We start from the raw sequence: 26,033 nt of genomic DNA, 5'->3' as shown, positions 1-26,033 counted from the left end.
TATTATGTGCAGACCATCTATAAACACAATTACACAAAGGCAGTCATATGGCCAGTCCTCGTGATATGGCAAGAGGGGTCACTGCACCAAATGGACCTTTTCTTAGCCACATCATACAAAAATTCATTTTCTCTTACGTAGCCAGACAGTAGCTATTCCTATGAACTAATGATGGACCCAACTTGGCGTGTATAGTGTATGACTTAGTAGACTTACTACTGAAAACCAGAAGCTTGACGACCGATGCTAGCTCATGTATCGTAGCTGACGTTGATTCTTGGATACGTAGACTAGCTAGTAGCTACGTACGTAGCTCAGTAGAAGATGAATTTAGAAATGAATTCAAGAAGGAATCTATTCGGTGGTATATAAAATCAAGCTAATGAAATTGGCTCAAAGCATGCTTTTCAAGCCATACAAGTTTATTGTACTACTGTACTACCAGGAGCTTACTCCTGGTACTACCTAGCTAGCTACGTGTGTATAGAGCCTGCATCGTTAACGTCGATTGCTTCTATTACAGGTTGTAAAGGTAGCTTAGTAAGACGTTTATCCAAGCGTTTATCACATGTATCGTTACCTGCAATTATAGCCACCAGCCGCAACTCATATCACGTCGAGGCAGTAGAGAAGAAGGAAATTTGTTGCTCATTGTTGAAGCTGCAAATATCTTGGAAGGAAAGAGAACAAGACCCAATGAACCTGGTAAGAATAAGACTATTCCTGAAACATGTAATGAACCAACTGACACAGTAAACAACAGAAATGAACTGACTCACATGCACTGAAGCAGCTATATGACCCATAACTATATAGAATGTATTCTTATGAAAATGTGCTGACCAAGTGTAGAAAACTAAGTAGGTGTTACTTGATGGCGTGACCAAGCCAGTTCCAAGAAGTCAGAGTGTGGATTGCTGGTTTGCATGCCAGAATTGTGGCTATATAACTCCCATGATCAACTGCTGTTGATGCCATTTGTCCTGCCTCTCTATTGCAGGATTTTATTTTAGTCTCTCCACTACATTTCTGAAGCATTGCTAGATTACTGCATCGTCAGACTACAGTACGTACCTGTAGTCGTGCAGCCATATTTGAATAGGTTGCCTATACAGTGCAACAATTCATATATGACAGCACGCTGGCTAGATTACAATGACTAGACTACAATGGTGTGTGGGAGATTCTATTCTCTGAATAGTCACACCAGCTAGACATGTAACTATAATTGACTGTCCATAATTGGCTTAGCATGTATATCTGCGTACATGTTTTGACTGAAATTTGTGTACAATCAGATCTCTGTATGACTCATGTGTAAATAAATAATAATGTTGTATTCAGCAAGTATTTCTTGTGTAGAATACACTAGTATGGGCATTTTGAAGTGTCATCTCTCAGAAACACCCTTATTATGTATCAGGGCCTCATGGCTTATAAGTATCTCTTGCACAGGGCTTGTGCAAAGTGTTGCTGATGCCTGCATGGTTTGGGTAAGAGTCTAGCCTACAATGTTAAGCTAAAGTAAATTAGCTGAATACGTACAACTCATAAAACAGATTTCTAGAGTAAAGGTCCAGTTTTCACTGTCTGATATATCATTCTTCATTCTCCATAGAAAACAATTTTCAAAGCACTATTGGAAGTAATCAGCTCATTATGTCAAGAAGTACAACTTAATCAATCATCAGTGTCATTAATCTATCATTGTCCGCCCATACGTTGCCATAGATCTATTATTGATGGGTTTAGAAACTTTTCTGTCTATCTTTCTGTGGAATTTATGGATTTAAAAAGATTTTATATAATGTGGGGATATCTTTGAAGAGTAAATGGCTCAAGTTTGGCTTTGTTGTGCTGTACCATCGTTCTGTAATTATGTTACATGTTTTTGTGGGTAGTGAAAACCACCAAACTAGTCGCAATTAATTTAAAGCTTGGTAACTAGTACCTAGGACTAGTAGAGTTATACAAGAAATAATTTCTAACACTTACCAGTAAAGAAAATCATGTATTTTGCTCCTTGTTTAATCCGTACACTACTATTCTCATTATATCACCATTTATGTTATGCATGCCTCAATATCGTTGATAATAGATATGTGTCAATAATTGGTTGTTTACGCTACATGTACAACATGGTCTATCCTTGCGTGATGTGCTAAAGCCTACCTGCTGCACATATAGACAAGCACTGTAATGATCACAGCTGGGACTGGAATTTGAGACTGACATAAAACAATGTAGGTACATGTATCCTGTTATTCAAATTTAAAAATATTTTAGAACTGATCTGTGTCTACATCCATATCTGTGTCTGTGTCTTTGTTGACGTCCATTCCTGACCATGTCCATCTTTTCCAACTACTTACGTATCTCATCATAGAAAACCTGTGATGTCAAAGGACTTACTATGACCACATTCTTTGAAATAGTATATAGCTATGCAACTGAGCTAAGAGAGTGGCCAAGAGATACTATTTGGTGTATGATATATATCCCAACCCGCAGAGGGCCTCTCAGCAACAACACTGCAGTAGACTTCTTTACTAAGGATTCCACCCACCAACAGTAGTTGGTATGAAGTTTCAGTTATGCTGTTACATACATAACTGTATTGTTAACAAATTTAAAACCTTTACGTAAAATTCAATACCATATTTCCTTATATAAAATCCACATTCAAATTAGCACCTGTCTTTGGGGTTTCTAGCACTTTTGGAGAATAAACATCTGGTCTCAAATAGAGGCCTTGGCTATTAATTGATCTATTGTTAGTGCTAATTAGTACTAATTCTTTCCCTTGCTGCTGCTCTTTCTTTAACATTTAATTTAGAGCCATCTCAGAGATGAAGATGCTACAAGTGATCATGTGAGTAGTATGTGCGAGTGTGTATGCATGCACGATATTCATCATACAACTGTTTTGCAATTATTTTAGGCTTCTACTATTATGTAATCAGCACACTGTGTAAGGCTGTCTATGCTTACTGTACCATCACAATAATGGCCTCCTACTATGATTTGAATTTGATTAAAATGCTGAGTGTCACTCAGGCCTATCCAAAATAAACACTGGGTCTCAAATAAAGTCCCTATTTGTTTGTAGGCCTGAAAGGTAATAAAATCCCGTGCTTTTATATGAGGAAATGTGGTAATTCTTTTGTACTATAATTGTGTGCACGTGTGATTCAGTGCTTGTATGGTGGTGGATGGTGGCTGGCTTTAAATTCCTCATGTACTGTAGTGTATATGCAAATGAATGTTATTTGCAGGGATGGTAGTGTGGGTTTGCCTTCAGTTTTTTCCCCAAGAACCATACACTTGTATTGAAATTTTTTACAGTATGGAGTAATTGGTTGTTAACACTTGTGTGGTATGTACTCTCCCATCTATCAAGATGCCATCTTTATTATTATTTTATCACAATATCAATAGCAGGCCTTCATTTAGGTAATGAAAATGACTCAAGAGGGGGCACAATGAGGCTTTATGAGTAAGGGGAGGAGGGCAATGGTGTATCTCAGACTTTTATTTAAACTTTTGCTAAAATTTATGGGGAGAGGGGGCAAGCGCCCTGCCCCCTGAAATGAATTCTAATATGTACTGAGATGCCGTAAGTGCTTGATTATTCGTGATAGTGACAGTGGCAGCTTTTAAATTTATTCATTGCTGCAATACCATTTTTGGTGACAGTAAATAGGCAGGTTTGTGATGAATCAAAAATGAGGGTAAGAGGGAATTGTGTTGTATACCAAGCTGTTTGTGACTTGCTGAATTACTTCCTACTATCAGGTTCCAGTGGTGTTTGATTACAGTTTCCGTTGTATAATTACACTACTACAAGTTTCTCATTTGCCAGAAACTTTCCCTAAAGTCAGAATTAAACTATATGGCCTGCCAAATAGTAATTAGTTCTGATGCACTGGCTTCAATATGATTAAGAGAATGCACCACATGGGGAAGTACTGAGCATTACATGTGGTTTGGTCATTATAGTAGGTACTACCTCATTGAATGGTTGTAGTGGCTTGAATCTGTTAAAAGGCAATAAGAAAAGAAAATTACACAAAGCCCAAGCTCCCACTACTGTAGAGTCTTTGGAAGTGGATGCTTATGCTGTGGATATTAAGAGAGTAGAAAACCCATTTGTTAAAGATGATGAAGATTCAGATGATGATGTTTTTTGTCACCTTCCTGAACTTAAGTTTCACAGTACCAAATCCGTTTCCCATGCTAAGATGGTACATAATGCCAAAGAAAAGAAAAGGTAGATGTAATTTGTGGTTATACACTAAATGTGATTAAGTTGTTATACTAATTCTGTTTTTGAAATCACATTGAAATACATTGGGTAAAAGACTAGTGCTACTAAAATAATTTATGCACGTTTTAATCACTACAGTAAACAGTGAAACAATACTCAAAATGGTGTAACTTATATACCAACAGACTTTCCTCTTCATGGAGAATAAGAATATCTTTGTTTCAGCTCCATACCATCTAGCAAACATGAGTTGTGTGTATGTTTATGTTGTGGTAAAATATAACTTTTACCGTATAATGGATAATTTTCGAATGGCTTTATTTACGAAAATTTCGAAAACTGCCAACTGTTTTCGAAAATAAAACTTTCAAAAATACTGAGCTAGCTAGTTACAAAATTAAAGCTGAGTAGCTCAATGGGTATAGCTAAGCCATTTTTGCACATTAGTTATCTAGCTCCGCTACACAAATAATAACATAATACAACCACATCAGTGATCCCTTTTACGTACTTGAAAACATAGCTAGCTAATACAAATCGCTACCATGCTTGAGAAAAAGTAATCTGGCCACGCAAGGCTACCAGTACCACCACTTTATGGTATACGCTGCAATCAGTAGCCCTTTTTATGTTTCTCTGCCCACAGTTTGTTAACTATAGTTTCTAGCTAGTGGTACTGAGCAGATTACGGCAGTGTGGCGGCGAGTGGACGAGATCATTAATTTCAACATAAAAAGCTCCTCTCCATGGGTCCAGATCGTCTCACCTACACATGATGTGCCCAAATCAATCACACAGAAAACATCGCATGATGGGAGAGCTAGCAATAGCGAACAATGTTTGGAGCCATGTAGTGCGGTCCATCTTAATTAGGAAGGTGGTGCACCATACACTGTGACATTTTCGAAAATATTTATTTGAAATGTTTGCAAGTTGATATTTTTCGAAAATTTAGCCATTCGAAAAATACCCATTATACGGTATCATTGTCATTTCTGAGCTTGAATAGATTTTTTAAACAAAAGTCAATACCAGTAGTTCAGATGATGTCAGTGGCTACTGATGCTTACAATGTACAGTGTTTGGTAAGAAGTCATGATGTATTGACAAACAGTACTTGTATTGCTCCAATTGATATTCTTTGTTTGTACTGGTTAACCAATGTCCTTTGCTCCTATAATGCATACAGTATGATGAAACGTATATATAATACACCCTACCACAAACACATGTACAAAGTTCACAGTGTATATGTAACTAACATGAAAACAAGCCTTGTTGCCTCTTCTTCACTACAATTTAATAATTATAATTAAAAGTTTCCCACTTTTTGATATAGTTACTGGGCATTTAAAAATTCAATAAACAAAGTTAACAAGAGGCCAAGATAGATTGTTACAGTAGAATTCTCTTCCCAATATTACAGTTGTCATGCAGTGCATATATCCACCTCCTTCACAAGGACAGCCAGCTTTACACTTAATATTGAAAAGAAGCTAGATATGGGAAAACAGCATCAGTGTTTTTCAACAGTGCAATACTTCTTAATGCCTCTCATTAGTATAAATTTATGACAAAATTTCTATTTTTCTTGGCATACCATATTTACTTGGTTAAACGCCGCACTTGAGTGGTGCCACACCCGATTTTAAAATTCCAAGCTTCAACATCGTTTTTGAGCATTGAGTGGTGGTCAATTCAAAGTCGCCGCATCAATTTTTAAAACTAAGATAATAAACGCCATGGCATTTAACCAAGTAAATATGGTATTTCATGTCATGGAAGAAAATGACATGTCATGGCACATTTCATGGCACATTTCATGGGGATCATTTTACTTTTCATGAATCCATAGGTATTTTATCAGAGGAGGGTGGAAGCAGTTAAGAGCCGTTAAAATGAATTATGCAAAACCCTCAGTTTCTGGAATGTGTGGATGATGTAACCAAGTGTGGCATCATTGTTTGGTTTAGAATATAAAACCTGGCTAGCACTAGAATTACACTATTTTTACATCTTGTGACAGTGCAGTACAAGCTTTGATATTAGCTGATGACATCAGTTTTGACAAGTCAAGTATGGTTTTGTGGGTACTTACAAACTTAAACATACCTTGATATTGATAAATTAGCATAGCTACATGTAATAATGCAAGGCTCACAACAGAAGCTGCCTGCTGCAAAACTAGTTGAGGAATTTGCATACAATTAGTTGGCGTGGCTCCATTTAAGCTTGCAGGTAAACAAGACTGCAATATACTCATTGATAAATGGGCGAGGCTCTGCGTATGCGTACAGACAGTAACAAATTATCTAGTATGGCTCATGAAAGAAACAGGGCTGCGGTAGGACTAGATTTAGCCTTTGCTACCACCCCCAGCACTGGCTGTCAAATGTTGGACAGCTGGAAATTACCAGCTACTGAAAAAATCACTTGAAGATTCCAAATGCAAGGCAACCCTCAGAGTATGTAGGCTGATTCAATATCACGTGTTATCAGATGACAAGTTGATGATCAATGTCGGTCTTATATCCCAGGGAGAAATCATGTGCAAGACTTGCAAGTCTTCAAGCAAGATTCTTGCACGGAAAATGTCCCTTTTCTTGCAAGTTTCTTGCAAGTCACTTGCAGTCTTGCAAGAATCTTGCAACTCATTTCTCCCTGGGTAGTAGTAGGATTAGAAGTTCCACCAGTTTTCTTTATTCAGGTCCACTGTGACCAGTTTGAATGGAGTGAGGTCTATCATATGACCATTATTAAGACTTTTGGAGCACTTGACCTTGCTGGCAATACCTGAGGGTCGCTGTGCTTCCATTACCGATTCCCCTATGATTGGAGCCCAGCACTTTACCAGACTTAGTGGTGGAGTGTGATGGCAAAGCCCTGGGAAAACCGGAGTTTAATATTTAGCCTCGCATTTAACAGTGCCACACCTGAACAATTGCAATCATCATCATCAACTGGCCATGGGCCTACTCCCACCACCGCCAGGTCCGTGTCAATCAATCTCTACCAACATCTTAACACGCCACGTCATGTGGCACAACCAAATCTTATACTACATACTAAAACTGTTTATTTTTGTGTTTTGTATGTCAAATTTTTTCTAAGTCAAAACCTTGTCCAAAAAAAAAAATTTGCCCGGGGAGGGAGGGATTGAGCGATGAGGGAGCGAGCAAGAAAGCTGGTTAGTGTGTGTGAGTTTGTGGTTAAATGCAGGGGATTCCTCTGATTTTGTTGTGTATTAGCTGATTAGCTGATTACGACCTTGTCCTAGCTTGGAAAGTGTAAAATGGCTCCTGCTATATTCCTTCGAGGCTTTATCCAGGGTTTATTATGCTGTTCACTGAAAAAATTGTGGCTTTAAAAATACAAGTAATTAAAATTTTCCAGCCTTTGTCAATATCAAATCAGCCAAATTGCAATATTATTCTGAAGTTTAAGTGACCACAGTATGGGTTAGAGGTTATTCGGAGCTTGAAATGTCTTTGCCTGTATGCAATGCAGTATCATTGCTTCAACCCATACAAATTGTATTGGAAATATAACATTTTTTATTAATTAAATTGCCAGGCGTAAACAGCATGAATATTCTAGTTTTTTAATGCTAAACCAGATAATATCAGGTGGCTGATAACTTTTGAGGTTATTAAGCAGCAGCAGTCTATTCACTGCCGTGCTATATTGCCTTACATTTACATTCCCATATGTCTCCAATACATTTTTCTCTCTTGAATAATAGCCTTATGACTACCGAAAGTTGGCATGATATATAATCAGGCTTAAACTAGAATTTTCATTTATACAGAAATTAGTGAGGTGATAGCAGCGGTTCAGTGGTTAAGGATGCGGGTGTTACGTAGGTATGGAGGTCCCTGGTTCAAACTCTGGTAAGTTTCAGTTTTTCCAACATATTTTGTGCACCTTTTAAAATTTTTACCCCATGGTGACTGCTCTATTAGAATAGTCACCCACGGTTTATAATTAGTGATTGTAACATACATACTATAATTTAATTAGTAATTATAACATACGCACTATAGCTAACTTTTTTTAATGTAACACATACATACTGTAACTTTTTGTTCACCATTAGTAATTATAACATACGTACTCTTATTGATTATAACATGCACTGCACTATTGTTGATTTTACATCCTAGGAAAACCAGCTGTGCTGTCTGCATAGTAATAAATAATAAAGAGTATCTCGATCATGCAATTTTACACATGGTTGGAATTTTTGTTATAACTCCATGACTGTTTGTGTGATTTCTTTCAAACCACAAAAGGTTTGCACTATGATGGTTACTCCATCTACAGACCGATTTTTGAGTCATTCCTTCAAGCGGATTATCCTGTGGCCATGACAAAAAAGTTCTATCACATTTTTTGAAAATCGCATATAAGTCCCTTGTTCTTTATCCAATGTGTATGAAATTTGGATTGTAAACATGCTGCATTATGTTCTTATTGCCCTCCGAATTTGAAGAAAGCGACTAAAGCATGCATGCGTTATAGCGATTTTTCTAAGTGTTGGGAAAAGAAGAATAAGAAGAAACAGAAGAAAAAATATGAAGGAACTAAGACAAATTTTGAAGGCGCATATCTCAGTGGTGGCTTGGTGGATTCAGCTCATATTTGAAATGGGAGGTGTTCCACCTCGAAGGAGTTTCAACAGCAAAAATTGTTAATTTCTGTCAAGCACTATCAAGCTACGGATGTGTAAAAACAGCATTTAATTTTAATTTTTTGTTATAATATATGAGTGTAATGCATAACATTATCAAGTTAACATACACTTAATAAGTTAATAAATGAACGTAAGTTAGGAGAATTAACTGTTTCTTCTGACAGAGAGTTCCATAGTCGAATAGCTGTGGGTAAGAAGGAGTGATAGTAAGTGTTTGTTTTAGCAGGAATAGTCATAAATCTCATTTGATGAGCTTGTCCTAGCATTTTCTTGGTTACTGTAAAATACATACTTGTCTGTCGTACTACTTGGCCGTACGACAGACTATCATGTGTCCTGATTATTATTATTACAAGTAGAAGGAAAAATTAGGAATTTTAAGGCTGGATTAGGGATCAAAGAACAAAAAAGCAGAGAAACAAGGGAACAGCTAAAGAATTGTGAAACAAGGGAGGTTGCCTATACCTGCAGATATACTATTGGACATCTAATCCTTACTCTTTAGTCTATAGCCATGACTGAATTAGGGATTAGATGTCCACTAGTATATCTCCAGGTATAGGCAACCTCCCTTGTTTCACAACTTTTTAGCTGTTCCCTTGTTTCCCTGCTTTTTTGTTCTTTGATCCCTAATCCAGCTTAAAATTCCTAATTTTCCTTCTACTTGTTTGTTTACTTCTTTAATAGCACAATTATCGCTACTGAATCCATGTGTACCACATTAAAAGAAAGAATGGTGCCAGACATTCCATAAAATAATTCTGCATCTGAACGTGCGCCCCAATAATCAATTACGCACTGAAAAGTGAGGTGGCCATTTATTACACTTCGTTTGTAGCTATGTTCTGCTCATTACACAGCGTTACAAACGAAGAACAGTACAAGAAATTTCTCTGCAATGAATCTAGTCGCTACGGATAATGCGGGCGAAAAGCATGACACAGCCAGAGGGAAGCCATATGCACTATCACAGCGCTAATCGACCAAAGTGGTTATTAACAGGAACGCAGCATAAGGAATGCAGCTTTGCCAAACTAAAGTCGCTAATCGCTATTGCTAATAGCTATCACTAATCGCTATCGCTAATCGACACCTTGCGTTGTCAGCGAAAAGAACTGGAACACAAAGGAGGAGAAAGGTAAGAACCAAAAAATGCCTTCAGAGTGACCCCAAACCCTTCCAACAAGTTTCTACGGAATTTTAAAATTTTCTATTTAACAGAATTTTATTCTGACTAACTAACTAACTAACTAACTGAAGCCTTCAGCCAAGCATAACTCAACAATGGATCAGGCTACGGGCTTGATTTTTTCACTGTTCGACGTCGCTTCATCCCGTGCCTTTTCGCCAACTATAGTACGTACAATGGACGTATCATGGACTGAAGGTCTGACAGCAACATGTGCTGTGGCCTTTGGATTACCTAATCTAACAGGAACTGGAGTCTTCAAATGATTACTTAACCTAGCTAACAATAAGGTGAAATAGAAAAGGGCCAAAGGAAGAAAACGAAAAGTTAACTTACTTTTCAGGTTTTCAATTACAAAACAACTGCTAGTGAGTCTTTTTTCTCAAATTAATGGTGTATACTAGCATATTTAAAATGGAGCAGGGATTTAAAAACTAGTTATATGAATGATGGTATCACAACGTAGCTTTGTGGGAAAATCCCTACATTGGCATAACAATTATTTTGTGAATGCCAAAGTATGTTGTAATACCATAATTTATATAACCTTGTCTCACTAGTTCTTATCACTTAATTTTAAGTATATTTTTAATATACTAGCTTTTTTTGTCTGTTAATGTGACTGTTTTATTAGAATATCGAACATGCCTGTCGTATTAGGGAGACTGCCTAATGAGAGTATCTCGAGTGGACCTCAGCCAACTGGACTATACACAATATGGTATAGCATGCCTTGTGTTTTTCATCGTGTTACCAACATGAGACATGTATTTTATGATCAATTGGATCATCAAGAGGTGTGTTCCTTGATCATTATTGGTCCAGGTAGTTCTTAATGGTCCTATCATGCAGGTACAGTGTCTACCAGCTGTCTACCAGTAATACCTCTAAAGCAGCATGGGTGTCGCTTTAATAATTTTGTGATGATATCTAATACAGAAGGTGTCGATATGCAAAATTAACTCCTCAATATGGTTTTGTTTCATGAAGAAGATGTACGACATGATTTGAAGATTAAAAGAAAGGCAAGGTACAGAGGGTAGACACTTGTCAAAATCCCTAAAGGCACATGCTACACGTAAGTTAAGTATTATGGCAAAAAATGGTGGTTGTATGATACATTGTTTAGGGTTTAGTCCTTAATCTTGCGACTGTGGTCAAGCAGGAAGGGAGTCAGTCAGTCAGTCAGTCAGTCAGTCAGTCAGTCAGTCAGTCAGTCAGTCAGTCAGTCAGTCAGTCAGTCAGTCAGTCAGTCAGTCAGTCAGTCAGGCAGGCAGGCAGGCAGGCAGGCAGGCAGGCAGGCAGGCAGGCAGGCAGGCAGGCAGGCAGGCAGGCAGGCAGGCAGGCAGGCAGACCAAAAATTCGATTTTGGTGATTTAAAAAAATACTATTAGCGTGTATATTGGGATTTAAGATGTTAGATATACTAAGACTATCCATTAAGGTACTTTTTGCCACTTAAGGTATTTCTAGGGTGGTGTTTAGAGGTGGTATTGTGGTGAGCGCCATTCATTATTGGGGTGATCTGTACTAAACAATACTAAGTACTGTATTGTTTGATATATAAGAAAGACCAAAGTAGTCAAACAAGGAACAATGCTGACACCTGAAGATATACCAGTGAACATTTAATCCCTTCTTCAGTCTATCAAACGGTACGGTCATACCGTTTAAGTGGGGATCGTGGTGAATGTTTCACACGCCGCCCAAAATTCTGCCTTTAAAAATCATCCTACAAACATTTTACGTGGCGAAAATCACCTTTATGGAATAGTACTACTCCATATAATACATAAAACAGCATTAAATACAGCAAAACACTTACAGGTGGCCGGATATAAAATTTTTTCAAATCGCCAAAAACTCCAATTTTAGTCTCACTGCCTCACTCACTGCCTGACCACGGTCGCAAGCCTAGAGCCCAAACGAAGCAGCACACGGTCACCATTTTACACCACAACAACAAACTCACCGGTGGGATGTGGCTTTTGGAGTTCCGACGGGTGTACGCCCTGTGTGTCTTGTCTTTCCTTTTATCTTCAATCAGGTTGGTTGTCTTCTTCTTCAAGCATCGAAACCATACCGAGGCATCAATTTTCTTTATCAACACTTTTCTGTAGACACCACAAAATTATTTCAGAAAGCGCTCTGGAAAGTGCTTATGTTGCTGAAAGAGCGGGGCACTTATAATTTCAAGAGTTGCACGTGAAACTTAGGCTGCTGAGATATCACTTCGACTTTTGCCAACATCTGGACTGCAATCGACAAAGCGATTTGAGATGGACTGATACTTGACGGCTTGTTCCTCTGAACACACTGACTCAGCCACTCAGTGCTGGACAGCGAGATCAGCGAGTGATTCATGTGATTGGATAGTACTCGAGTGGAAATTGTATTACTTCATCCTGTTAGTTGAGACAAAGCTCCAGACAACTGAAAGGACCTGTTCATTCGAGCAACTTCTGGCCGGGATGAATAGAACACAGACCATCGTACTGAGACAGGTCATAGATCTGTCGAGCACCACTGCTACTACGATCAAAGGTAAGCTATGCATGCTACTACGGGCATATGTACTTCCAATTTTGGCACAGTACGTACTTTAATAAGCTGTAACTAGCTAGCTGTGCTACAACAAAAAACTAAACAAACTAGTATTTTAAAAATTGTTATGAAGTAGGGATCTATGCAACAAAAAGTAGTGAAACAAGATATGAATGATGGTATTACAGCATAGCTTGATGGGAAAGTCTCTACTTTGGCACATTAGCTATAATTTTACTCAATGCCAAAGTAGGGACTTTCCCATCAAGCTATGCTGTAATACCATCATTCATATCTTGTTTCACTACTTTTTATTGCATAGATCCCTACTTCATTTTTAAATTAACAATTTTTAAATTACTAGTATATTCATGACTGAATTAGGAAATAAATGTCCACTAGTATATTTTCAGGCGTAGGCGATTTTCTTTGTTTTACTACTTTTCTTTCTATGATTCCTAATTGAACTTAAATTCCTAATCTATCCTTGTACTTGTTTGTTTACCTTCGGGTGATTGCATGCATACCGTATCAATAAAGGAACGGCACCACACTTCTGAATGTGCACCCCAACTATCAATTACTGAAAAGTAACTCATGGCCGTTTCACTTTGTTTTCAGCCTATTTATCACACAGTATTACAAATGAAGAACAGTACGAGAAGCATCTCTGCAACCTATCTAGTCACTTCGGAAAATACGGACGATTGCCATTATAAATGTAGGGAAGCCTACTACAAATCGACACCTTACACTGTCAGCAAAGAGAAATGAGACACAAAGGAGGACAAAAGCAAGTCCATGACAAGTGCATTGTACATATCCAAAAGGCACCTGTCAGACTGAAGTGACATTTCCCCTAGTCTTTGCCATTATTGAGTTATGCTTGTCTGAAGGCATTACAGTTGGGAAGAAAATTCCATTAAATAATTGTAGCAACCTATTGTAAGCATTTTGGGTCGTACTGAAGGAATTTTTGGACTTGGTTATACCTAACCAGTACTAGCAAGCCACCTTGAGGGTATTGTGAGACTGGTTATCTGGTCAATATTATTTGTGAGAAAGTGCAAACCTCAATGATCCGTAATATACAGTACCAGAGGAGGGTGGAAGCAGTTTAAGCACTGTTATGCAAAAGTCTTGATTTCGGGATCACACCTGGTTGAACATAGTAGTCACTAAGCAGTGATTACGTTAGTTATAGTTAGTTAGTAAATAGTAAGAGAAAACTAAGAAAGTTCCTCTATGTCATGTGGGCTAGGTAAATTATATTGCTACAAGTTCCATCAGTCTGCTACTGCATATAATTGGAGTAGTTGGAAAAGGCGGATACGGTCGGATGCGGATACGGACGCGGACACAGACATTTTCAAAAAGCACCTTTACATTTATATAACAGTTATTTTTCATACCTAATGCTGTTTTTACAGCAGTCTTTGCTTCCAGACTCAGGCGTCAATCTTGTCATAGCGCTTATCCATTTATAAGCACACGTGCAAAGGACTAGACCAGCACTCCACAGCATGCCAAAGACTATATAATGTTGTACACATGCTCTAAAGTCTAATACAGAGTTATATAGTTGTAGAGATTAGTTTGTAATTGTTGTATGCTCCATGCAACTTGACTTAGCAGGACAAATCCACAACCTTATGCCTTTTAGTATAAGACGCAGGTGCTTATATCGAGTATTGAGGGTTTCAAGGACCTGGCCTACGAGATTAGGTTGGGACATGTTAGATTAAATCTCTGTGACTCTGAATTAGATTTCTAGAGCACGTATACAACACTATATGGTCTTTAGAGTGCTAGTCTATCCTTCGCACATGCGCTTATATATGGACAAGCGCCATGACAAGATTGACGCTTGGGTCTGGAAGCGAAGACTGCTGTAAAAACAGCATTAGGTAAGATTATATAAATGTAAACGTGCTTTTTGAAAATGTCCGTGTTTGTGTCCGCCTTTTCGTAGTTATTTGGTTATTGTGGTCAATAAATCTTGTCCAGTTTATTATAATTTAATTACTGCAGCCGAAACTCCGTGCCATCTGGTTGAAACATCACTGTTATTATTTATTATTTTAGTGCATACTTCTTTCTTTGATTATGAAATTACTTTAAACATGATAACTACCGGTCAATGGCAAGTTGCGTTGTGGTCTCAGATCAGTGATTGGTGAAATTAACTGGTTCATACTGGAGGCAATGTCGGTGGTTTCTAGGTATTACTGTTGTGCATATCTCCATGATGATTTTCTGCAGTTAGCTACAGTACATAGATAAACATCCAACTTACTGGATACCAAAGCATAATTATGATATATGTTGTACTGGCTTCAAACTGTGTATTAGAGAGCATACATGGGAATACGTACATGTAACTGTTGTATTTTTAACAGGAAATATATAATGCTAATAAAACTGAAGTATTTACAACATGGAAAAGGCCACAGCTCCCACCACTGTAGAATCATTGGACGTCAATGCTTATGTTGTAGATATTAAGAGTGAAGAAAACCCATTTGCTAAAACTGATGAAAATTCCGATGATGAGAGTAATATTAGTCTGTTATCACCAGTCTAAACATAGGTATCAAGGTACTACATCTAGAAGGTTGAGACGTACTGCCAATGAAAAGATAAGGTAGATATAACTTGTGTGAAAACTGTATGTTAAATTGTTTTGCTATTAGACGAAGGAGTTTAAAGCAAGCATAGCTGGCACTTCATCAGGAGCTCCAACCCTACACACACAAAAAGCCAATTCTAAGAACTATCCTGTGTAATGCAACAGAGGAGATAAAGGTTAGAGAAGAACATAGAGTAAAAGTAGGTGACACAATGTTAGTGGTTAAATGTTATTGACCACACTAATTCTAATGTGGTAGCCCACAGTCATTCCTCTGTAACTTTGTAGAACATAGAGAATAATTATAATGTGTCAGTGAACACTGAATTATGGTAGAAAAATTTCTTTAAATACACAGTTAACTATGGTAGCAGTATTCAAGGCTTACAGTATATGTAGTACTTAAACCATATGGTACTATTTCACACCAATTACATTGCTATGTGGTGACTGGAATGATGTACGTAATTATCACTGGAATGATGTAACTTATGACTTGACAGGGCCATAGCCAGGGAGTTCGGATTTGAAGTGCATGGAATGTTTTAGGAGGAAGGCCTGGGTGCTTCACGTTTTAATGAAAATAATGCATACACAAAATATGCCCTAAGGCAGTAACATTAAAAGGTGCTATTTGTGCATCTATTCCATCTAAATAGCTAAAACCGTACACACTGTGTGCCGTTTATGCAACTTATAGAAACTATAAACTAATACTAACTTCCAGACTGACAACAAAAGCTCGCAGCCAACTCCAACTTCCTAACACACGGGAGCCCTCCACATTTGGCTCCCTTAGTTGGCAATATTTTCTTCCGAGTACACATTATTCTTGGCCAGTCCTCCTGTTGATGGTCAGTAACTTCAGACTTGGCTTGCAGCTACTCCAGAGACATCACGTGCAAGCAACATGTGACAAACAAACAAAACATTCATAATGTAACTATTCACAGTTTGTGCTAACCTGACACACGTATAACACAACCACTCAAGTTTATTACAGCTGTTTCCTTGTAATAATGCCTCAACCGACTAGTGCAGTGCCTAAGACCCTCTAATTGAGATAATCATTCACTTTTTGATAAAAGCACCAGGTTTCTTATAGGGTTTGTAGCATGTGTACTAAGTGATTTTAGAAGGGGAGACATGTAAAAGTCCTTTGCAACCCTATTTTTTGGGGTAGGTAAAAACAGTGGACCAGGGGACCAAGGACCAGGGGACCGAGGACCAGGGACCAGGGGACCGAGGGACCTGACCCTTCTTGCAATTTTATTCCCTTCACAATATTCTATACTTGTACTAGGTAATTTTGCAAGTAGTCTTACATGGCCAACCCACTTTTTCCCTGTCACGGTGTATCGCACGATGTTTAAACCACTTATAAGGATATCTGAAAAAAAGGATCTGAAGCTGTAGGTCACTCGCATGCTGCATAATTAGCCGTACTAATCTATTATTTCAACTTGTTAGAAACATTGTGCAAACAAATAATCAGGGGAAATAGCGATTAATAGCTAAGCAAGCTGCTCTAGCTAGCTACATCGAGGAGCTACATTCAACCAGACTTCATACATCGTGGTGCATTTGCACAAAATTTTAGTAGCGAGTCAACATAATAGACTAGTATGTTCATTGACTAGTGTGCTTATTGTGCAGCAGGCGAGTGGACTATAAATCATGTAAATGCAGTCAGCTTTAGACACTTTTTTCAGAGGCGCTTATAATTTGTAATTGGTTTAAACATTGTGTGAGACATCCTGACAGGGAAAAAATGGATTGGCCATGCAAGACTACTTGCAGAGGTACCTAGTACAAGTATAGAATGTTGTGAAGTGTATAAAATTCCAAGAAGAGTCAGGTCCCTGGGTCCCCTGGTCCTCGGTCCCCGGGTCCATTGTTTTTAACTACCCTATTTTTTGGACCTTGTCAATAAAACTATTTGTTTACATGGAAAACAATCAATGTCCTATTAGTTTAAAGACTGGATCTAGTATTAGACCAGTACAAAGCCTGCAGCTGCAACAATTAGCCTGTTAAAATGCCATATAAAACAAATTGTTTTCTCAGCCTGGCAGTAAACGAAATGACTGAAAATGCTATGAAATTTTAGTTGGTTACAGGTGGATATATCAGTGTCAATCCACCAAACAACAAGTTGTCTCTGCAATACTGATTAAATTTGATCAGCACTGCAAGGATAATTGCTTGATTTATGTATATAATAATCAATTATTTATTTATTAATGCTTTACAGCACAAGTGCTGAAGGTCTGTAGGACACCTGGTCCTACAGCCTGCTCAAAGAATTTAACTACATAAGGTGTGTTTGAAAAGTTGGAGAAAGGAGAAAAAATCCATGACTGGACCTAGGTAGCCTTAAACCTGCAGCCATCCGATTTACGCTCGAACGCTTACAGGAGTCTACCAGGTGGTCAGGATGTTTTCTCCTTGTTATTTTCATGTAATTATATCTATAGGAAATCTAGAGAGTAACTCATTATCTCTAAGTACCCCAAGTAGAACCAAATGGACACTAGTTTATTTATTAATGCTTTACAGCACAAGTGCTGAAGGTCTGTAGGACACCTGGTCCTACAGCCTACTCAAAGACTTTAGCTACATAAGGTGTGTTTGAAAAGTTGGAGAAAGGAGAAAAAAATCCATGACTGGACCTAGGTAGCCTCGAACCTGCAGCAATTAAAACTTCAACAATTTTTGCTATCAACAAATGATACACATCAGGATGATCCTTGTACATGATACTACAGAACTGCCTGTAATGGAAATGTAAAACTTCAATAAACCCCTTGAAAATAGCATTTCAGTAATTTTGTTTACTACCATGCTGAGAAAACAATTTGCTTCATATGGTCATTTTTGTTGCAGCTGCAGGATTTGTACTGGTCTAATACTAGATCAAGCCTTTAAATAAGAAAATATTGATTGTTTTCCATGTAAACAAATAGTTTTAATGACAAGGTCCAAAAATAGGGTTCCAAAGGACTTTTTATGTGCCTCCAATTCTAGTACAAACCCCATAAGAAATTTTGTGCTTTTATCAAAAAGTAAAATATGGTTTTATGGCTTAGGCACTAGACTAAACAGTCCTTCACCATTTCCACCATGCATTACATGCAGAATTGATCATGTGATGCAATACTTGATTCATCAATGATTCAGCATTAATGTGATGTGACCCTCAAAAGTAGTACAGAGCCGTGCAAGTGGCTACCAGACTGTAAGATTTGGTGTGATGTAAAATATTCTGCCTTTGAAAGGGGGTTTGTCCAAACCACCTGAACCCCCCTGGCTACGCCCTTGCTGGAATGATGCAACTTATGACTGGAATGGTGCAGTAGAATGCACTCAGGGTGTAGCCAGACTTTTGGTGATGCAAGCAAGAGCTATAATTATATTTATAGCAGTTCAATATAGAAAAAAGAATACCTTAGTGTGCAAGGCACCAACCTAAGTGGCATGCTCCCCCAGGAAATTTTTAAAAATTATTAAACCCTCTGAAATTGAATCTGATAATGATTTCAGCAGTCTGTCACAATGTAAGGGTGACTGCTGTAGTAGGGTATCTTACATCATCTTGAACAATATTCCCTCTGTGAATGTGAAGCTAGTTTTAACAGTTTATTAAAGTAGCTATTATTGCTCGTCTGCATGACTGCTACTAGGGTGACTGCTCTATTAAAGTATCTTGATTTTGATCTCTGTTTGCACTATACAGATGAGTTGCCAAGTAAAGACATTATGTAGACTTGTTCTATGGTAAATTATAAGCCATATTATCTGTTTACATCTGATCAACAGGTACAAACATGCAAGAAAATTAACTACATAAGAACAAAATTTTTAACTCATCCAACAAGAATGACTGTGAATCTGTTACAATATAATCCACACAAAAACAGCCAAGCTGTGAAAAAATGGTGCGGCCTTGAAAAGCTTGGATGAGAAAAGTTGTGAAATCAAAGGTGGCAGCCAAGAAATGGCTGCAATGATATTGATGCTAAAAAAATTAATAATAACTGTTTATTAGCATTAACATCATTGCAGCCATTTCTTGGCTGCCACCTTTGATTTCACAACTTTTTTCACCCAGGCTTTTTAAGGCTGCACCATTTTTTTATAGCTTGGCTGTTTTTGTGTGGATTTCACTTCTTTTTGTACTTTATAAGGCCCCCAAATCAGCCTCTGGCTGACTTTGAGGTTTGTTTTTACTCACATTTCTTCTTTTCTATGCAGACACAATGATGATTATTGAAGACAGACTTATAAATGTATTTCATTGCATGATTTAATTCAATATTTGATACTATTATTGTAATACTCTAATAGAGTGCACATTTTTTTGAGGACTTCTAATAGAACATACATAGAATGTTCTAGAACAATCTAGCACTTCTATTGGTAGATCTATGAAATTACAGACGTTTGATTATAAGCAGTCTAGAAATTTCATTTATAAAGCAGAAATTAAGTGAGGTGATCAGCCAAGGTAGCAGTGGTTCAGTGCAGGTGTTAGGTATGGAGGTCCCTGGTTCAAACTCTGGTAAGGGTTTTTTGACATTTTTTGTACACTTTTTTACCCTGTGATGACTGCTCTATTAGAGTATCTCGATCCCGTGATTTTACATTTGTTTGGTTTTTGCTTTATTACTTTGTCGCTATAACTCTATTGCTATATTCAAACTATCAAGAGGCACTGCTATGATGATCAGCCTATCTACACACCAATTTTCAAGTTATTTCTATACTCGGTTTACCCTGTAGCCGTGACAGAAATTTGATATTTTTTAAGTGAATAAACACTCATAACTCCTTGGGTATTCCACAGATTCACAGCAAACTTGGTACGTGAATCCACCGTTACATGCTCTTCATTTGTACCAAAGATTGAGGCAATCAAGTTACACGTTTGCATTTAATAGCAATTTTTACAAAGTGTGCAAAAAGAAATCAAAGTCCCCGTAGCCGCCGTACGACATAAGAAGAAAAAAATGAAGAAGTTAAAATGAAACTTTGAACGCCCATATCTCACAAATGGCTGTTGCGAATTTAATCAAATTTGCTGTATGACGTACCCTACCTGGCGGACAGCTACTGTATAATGCAAAAATGGTGTGCTTTGGAGAAGGGGCCATGGAGCTATGCACAAATGAAAAAGCTGTTTTCTTTCTTCCTGTCAATATATCCACGGTGTGGTGCACCGGTTTTCTTGGCCACATGACACACTACTGTGTGTCTTGATACTCTCAATAGCACCTTGTTTTGAAGCAATTAGCAAATAGAATTATTGTTTGTCAATTAGTATTACATGGTCCCTTGACAAAAATCTTTAATACTAATCTGATTGACTTAAATAATGATGTGGTTTGTTTTTATTGGAAGTACATGTCCGATTTGACAATGTCATAGTGATAGATGCCCCCTAGCATAGCAACAATATGGTTGCTTAGAAATAGTTGCTAGTTAATTGTTGCTAAGGTAAATTCCACCTTGGAACTATAGCAATGGTTGCTAGGCAACAGTTGCTAAGTGTGATTAGTCTTTTGCAGTGGTTACTTTTTTTGAAATTCTGTTGCTTAGTAACAGTTGCTATTGTTGTCGGATTAATTTGTAATAGGACGGATGGCTGTACAACTAGTGATAATTTGTTAGTAGTTATGTGACCAAAGTTTGTAAATAGTAACCTTTATTATGTGCAAAATAAATCAGATTTGCTAACTATCTGTTCCTTGTACACTACTGATTCCACTGATATATATAGTTCTGCTGCCACACTGCTGGATTTGCATTCTGTGCATAGATATATGTTTTTGAAAGATAATGAGCCCTTTGTTTAAGCATGTACATTGTTATGATTCTTCTTACAACAATTTCATGCCTTCAAGTGTACTTAATACAAAAAGAGCCTACAGCTAAGTTTCTTGCTTGTCACAGTACAGATAGCATTCTTATGAGGTTGGAAATTCTATATAATCATTAAAAATGCTCCATTAGAGATGGTGGCTGTGTGTGTGTGCGTGCGTGCGTGCGTGCGTGCGTGCGTGCGTGCGTGCATGCGTACGTGTGCGTGTGTGAGACAGCATAGCCAAGTGACTAGAGCATCAGCCTGGTAATCAATAGGTTCCAGGTTTGATGTCCAGTTATGCAAAGCCGTTGTTGCTTTCTTGTGCTTTTTGGAGCATGCACGAGCCTCGAAATTGCAATGCTTTTGCCTGGTGATGCTTGGTCACTGTTGTTTGCTTGAGCAAGAGCTCCACTCAGTTGTGTTAATGGAGAAGTGGTAGAGTAAATCCATGCAAAAACAGCCAAGCTGTTTAAAAAGGGTGCAGCCTTCAAAAAATCTTGGTGAAAAAGTTGTGAAATCAAAGGTGGCGGCCATGAAATGACTGTGAAATAAATAATCTAAGCCTTCTGAGCCCCCTAAATGAAGGAAAATACAGAGAAATTAAACCAAATTTTGAAGGCTCGTATTTCACAATTGCATTAGGCAATCTTGCTCAAATTTGGTATGTGGGGCGCTGAAGGTGGAGGGTATTTGAAGTAATAAAAATGATTCCAATCCAAGAAGGGAGGATGGAACTATGTATGTGTGAAAATTGTGTATTGTTTCTTCCTGTAAATATACTCACAGTGTGGCACACCAGCTTTCTTGGCCACACGTTGCATGACACACTCCATGTGTCTTGATGTCACAAATATCTCACATAACGAGGTGGGATTTATGGTACCCTCACCCTTCCACCTGTGAATTTGGTAGATCATCTTGTGGGGTACTAGTATTGTGAATAGAGTATATTTTGTAATTGCCTGTACATAATGAAATGTAGCAACTGATCTGAGTAGTGCACAGATGGCCTACCAGTGTTCCACTAGGTGTTTAGCTACATGGTGGCCAAATGCTTTGCTTTGTGGGACTGTGGGCTGGAATTTTCTTACAAAAAATGGCAATATTAACAAATTTGAAGGATACCAAAAGCTTTTTGTATTATGGTCCAGTAAAACTGAAAGCAGAACAGACATTCCTTATCAAGACCACTTGTAATTGTATAATTTGCTACAGGGCCAGAAAAAAGAAACTTTGAAAGCATTAGTTTAGAGAAGTGAAAATGAATTTTCTGTTTGTGTGCATGGTCAGTACGTATTTATGATGAAAGATGTACAGTTTGTTGTTGACTTTAAATACTTTAGAAACTGAAACATATCACCGAAGAAGATGAGAATTGTTTGTCTACATTGAAAAACGAAAAAGACTGCCTTACAGAAAAACTTCAAAACTTATTGTAAGTGATTGATTGGAATCATATATGTAGCTGAGAGTAGTGCATGTCTAGTGTATGTTGCTGGGTATCAAGTCACCGCTGGGTCTGGGAGGTGCATTCTTTATTTTTAGTTGCATGTTTCTGACTCCCTGTATTCACAGGCTTTAAGCCCTAGTGGGATAGCATTCATAGAATAGAAATTAGTTGGTAAAATATGTTACTGTACAGTGTGCTTTTGTTTTGTAGATATTTTATAAGCTTATAGTTACCCATCAGCTTTTGATATGTATGTTGGCTTTGTGTTTATGTATAACTATTAACACTCACCACAGAGAGAAGTTTTCAGGAGATTCAGAAAAACACAGCAATGATGATAGTGATGATGGTCATGAAAATGATGAAGGTGCATGGTGGACATCATTTAACGTGTACATCATTCAACGTGTACGTGTGACACCTTTTCAAATAATCCGCAGAGTAATGTTAGTGAGCAACATGTTGACTAAACCAAACAAAAGATTACGGTCAAATGGTACTTGAAGATAATCAAGGTAATAAAAGTAAATTCTCTATGGGACATATCAGTCGTTTTATGCTATCTGATATTTCATTAATATACTGTATGTAAACATTTCTAATAACATCATCGTAAAATAAGCTTCAAATACAAATCTGCTTAGAAATTTTTGCCTTGAAAGGTAACCATATTAGATATGTACTTTATGTAGGTTTTGCTGTGGCCTGTTATTTCTTAGCATCTCCTTAAAATCAGGAGTGTTATACAGCTTTTGGCTATAAAAAAGTATCTGTGATCAAAAAGCTGATGATTGTCTGGTGTGGCCAAAAATGAATGATAATACTAATTATGGAAATATCTAAACAAAGGACAGTGTGACCAACATTATCCAGAATTATTAATAGCATACATTTCCCAATAGATTGTTGACAAATACTCCAATAGAACAGCTATGTCTACTGTTAAAATAACTAAGGGTTTAATAATACCTTTTGCAACTAAAATATCACTACAAGCAGCACAAGACATTATAAAGTCTAAAGCCAGGTTCGTTGAAATAAGGTGTGTGTTGCAGCTGAATTATTGTGAAACAGCAACAGTTTATCTGCTTTGTTACAAATGTTCATAACATTTCATTTTCTCAGCTCAATACATGTGGATACATCACAAAGTATTGGAATACAAAAATGAATTTATTAGAAATAGTTGGTGTTATAATTATTATATAGAACATTCCTGCTGCTGGTGAAACTATAGAACTGTGTAATAAAGTAGTTGTTGGCAACACTATAGCTAAAGAGTTAAATATGTGCATTTATAATCTATTCACATGTTAGGTGATTGAAATGAATTTATTGGTTGATATAGATCATGTTGCTCCATGATACAGGGATTAAGAAAATGCCTGTTGTTATTCCATGAATTCTACCTTGATTTTTTTTTCTGAGGAACTGTCATTAAGCCTGATCATATTGCTTGTAAGTTCAGCCAAGTTTTGAGATATTTTATGCTACCAACTTACAGCCAGTAGTGCACTAATCTGACCATGTTGACCACAACTTCACCTATTAGAAAACCAATGCCATTCTCTTTGATAAAACAATAGACATAAGTCAAGAGTCTATAACTAGCTAGTCGGCATCCTGCTTGCTGGATGTTTTGGACCCCTAATCGGGGAAACCATTGCTACTGCATAGAAATTACCTATTTACATATTATTTCTTTCTTAACAGAATATCCTGCCACTGATTCTAACCAGTTGCAGACTTCTACAAATCCATTATTCACTTCTCCACTCTACTGTACAACTACAGCACAATTGACTGCATTGCAGGCTCAGTCCATTCAACTGGCTCAACTACAAACATTTACAAACCCCATATGGCTGCCACCATTTGTCTGGCCCAATCTAAACAGTTTATATTCCACTGTTACTGGAAATCAAGTGAATGGAACTAATAGTTTATATGAAAAACAACACTTACAGGTAGTCAATGGACATGAAGTGGGATCAGGGAAGTTACTCTACACTGTTAAATGTAGTGTTATTAAAACAATAGGAAATGTTGACAACAAGAAGAGAATCCAGTCTTGCACATCACCAAAATCTAAGGCAGCAGCTATTACTATGGATAAGAATGTGTAGATTGTTGATAGAGTATGATATACTTTTTTCACATCACATTTGTGTATTTGAACATATTATTGCAAGCCGTTGTATTGGTCACACATTTTACTTACATAGTGCATTTGTATTTTCTTGGTCATATGGTTCACTGATATAACGTCAGTAAAGAATTTATCAGGCATTGTGGTTTGTATTGACTATTTGTTCCATGCAATGTATATAGTAATGTACAGTATATCTCTACTCCTTGAAATCTTGCTCGTGCCATTACAACTCCCAATGCTTGGAGACTGAAACTCTAATACACAAACCTTTGCACACTTTTATTTTAAAATCTGCTCCCTAGATGGAATTAGAATGTTAATTAAGTTGCTCTTGCTTGAGTCCTATAATGCATGCCTATATGCATATTCTCTTACGTGACAATGCAAAACTGTTGCCTGTGATTACTAATCCTACTCAAAAACCCAGGTCATGATAATAGCATGTACCAGAGAATACTGTCAGACCTTCAGTGCTGGTCACTGTAAAGTGCTAATAATAACTTCTTGCAACACAGAAGGCAAAGTTCAAAAGCGTAGAGCATCACATGGCTTCTTTAATTGATCAAAGAATGTTGTTCTACAGTCCATGCAAGGAATGGTAACAGTAAACAGGGAGTGAACTAAGCATGTTTGTGGCTAGTCAACATGTAAAAAGCCATACCACATGCACTTTACGCTTTTCACTCTCCAATGCTACAAGAAGTAATAAATACCATGTACACTAAATACAAAAAAAAAACATTGACGAGTTACAATGCAATTCGGTAAAATTTTTCCTCTGTTAAACTTTGGTATATACTATACAGTGTATGGGTGAGGTGGGTTTCTGTTGCATTCACAAATGCAATGCTCTACATTTTTTCACTATTGTATTCCCTTGCAATGAAAACCTCATCTTGTAAAATTTTTCTGCAGTTATTGTAGGGTAACGCAGGGTTTTACTGGAGTAACTTTAAGAACATGTGAGTACTGAATTGCGTTTCTCAGAGACACCACATCATGTCAAGCCTGTCCAGTAGATCAGTTCAGTGTTTGCATTCACTTGATCTAGAGAGTGCATGGCGGTATCTCGCAATACAAAATTTTCTGATACATTGTTTTTGTAGTATAAATTTTGTCTTGGATTGTGCTTGGGATTGTATATGTAAGTGAGGGTATGTTACTGTAGAATGTCACTAGTACTAGTTAAGCTATGGTTGATAAAAGCAAATTATACAATGATTTCAAGGAGACATTGGTTGAAAAC

General features: G+C 37.4%; 1 protein-coding gene across 15 annotated transcripts; it reads left to right on the top strand.

Moving 5' to 3' along the window:
• The first annotated feature begins 153 nt into the window (after positions 1-153).
• On the top strand, positions 154-24,900 carry LOC136266950 (uncharacterized). Of its 15 annotated transcripts, XM_066061999.1 has the most exons (13): positions 154-532; positions 593-705; positions 2,837-2,872; positions 4,028-4,270; positions 5,277-5,352; positions 10,810-10,946; positions 11,002-11,091; positions 12,270-12,693; positions 15,093-15,337; positions 15,387-15,498; positions 22,529-22,620; positions 22,932-23,150; positions 24,349-24,900. In XM_066061999.1, exons 3-6 carry the CDS (start codon positions 2,850-2,852, stop codon positions 10,909-10,911), a joined length of 444 nt encoding a protein of 147 aa, XP_065918071.1. In that variant the 5' UTR covers positions 154-532; positions 593-705; positions 2,837-2,849; the 3' UTR covers positions 10,912-10,946; positions 11,002-11,091; positions 12,270-12,693; positions 15,093-15,337; positions 15,387-15,498; positions 22,529-22,620; positions 22,932-23,150; positions 24,349-24,900. The 15 variants fall into 15 exon arrangements, 5 of the variants coding, with proteins under 5 accessions (XP_065918071.1, XP_065918072.1, XP_065918070.1 ...); XM_066062000.1 differs by lacking the exon at positions 12,270-12,693 and having other exon boundaries at positions 11,002-11,227; XM_066061998.1 differs by having other exon boundaries at positions 11,002-12,693.
• The last annotated feature ends 1,133 nt before the right edge of the window (positions 24,901-26,033 follow it).

The sequence above is a fragment of the Dysidea avara genome, chromosome 9 (genome assembly GCF_963678975.1).
Source record: "Dysidea avara chromosome 9, odDysAvar1.4, whole genome shotgun sequence".
In the NCBI taxonomy this organism is placed as follows: domain Eukaryota; kingdom Metazoa; phylum Porifera; class Demospongiae; order Dictyoceratida; family Dysideidae; genus Dysidea; species Dysidea avara.
Note: the sequence above shows the minus strand (reverse complement) of the source record. Positions and strands in the feature narration are given on the sequence as shown.

Bases quoted from the DNA above. Each gene is read 5' to 3' on its own strand.
- LOC136266950 (XM_066061999.1), top strand. From the start codon at position 2,850: ATGAAGATGCTACAAGTGATCAT. The intron at 2,873-4,027 runs GTGAGTAGTATG...GAATGGTTGTAG, and splicing joins AAGATGCTACAAGTGATCAT to TGGCTTGAATCTGTTAAAAG. The intron at 5,353-10,809 runs GTAAGAAGTCAT...CTGTCGTATTAG, and splicing joins CTTACAATGTACAGTGTTTG to GGAGACTGCCTAATGAGAGT.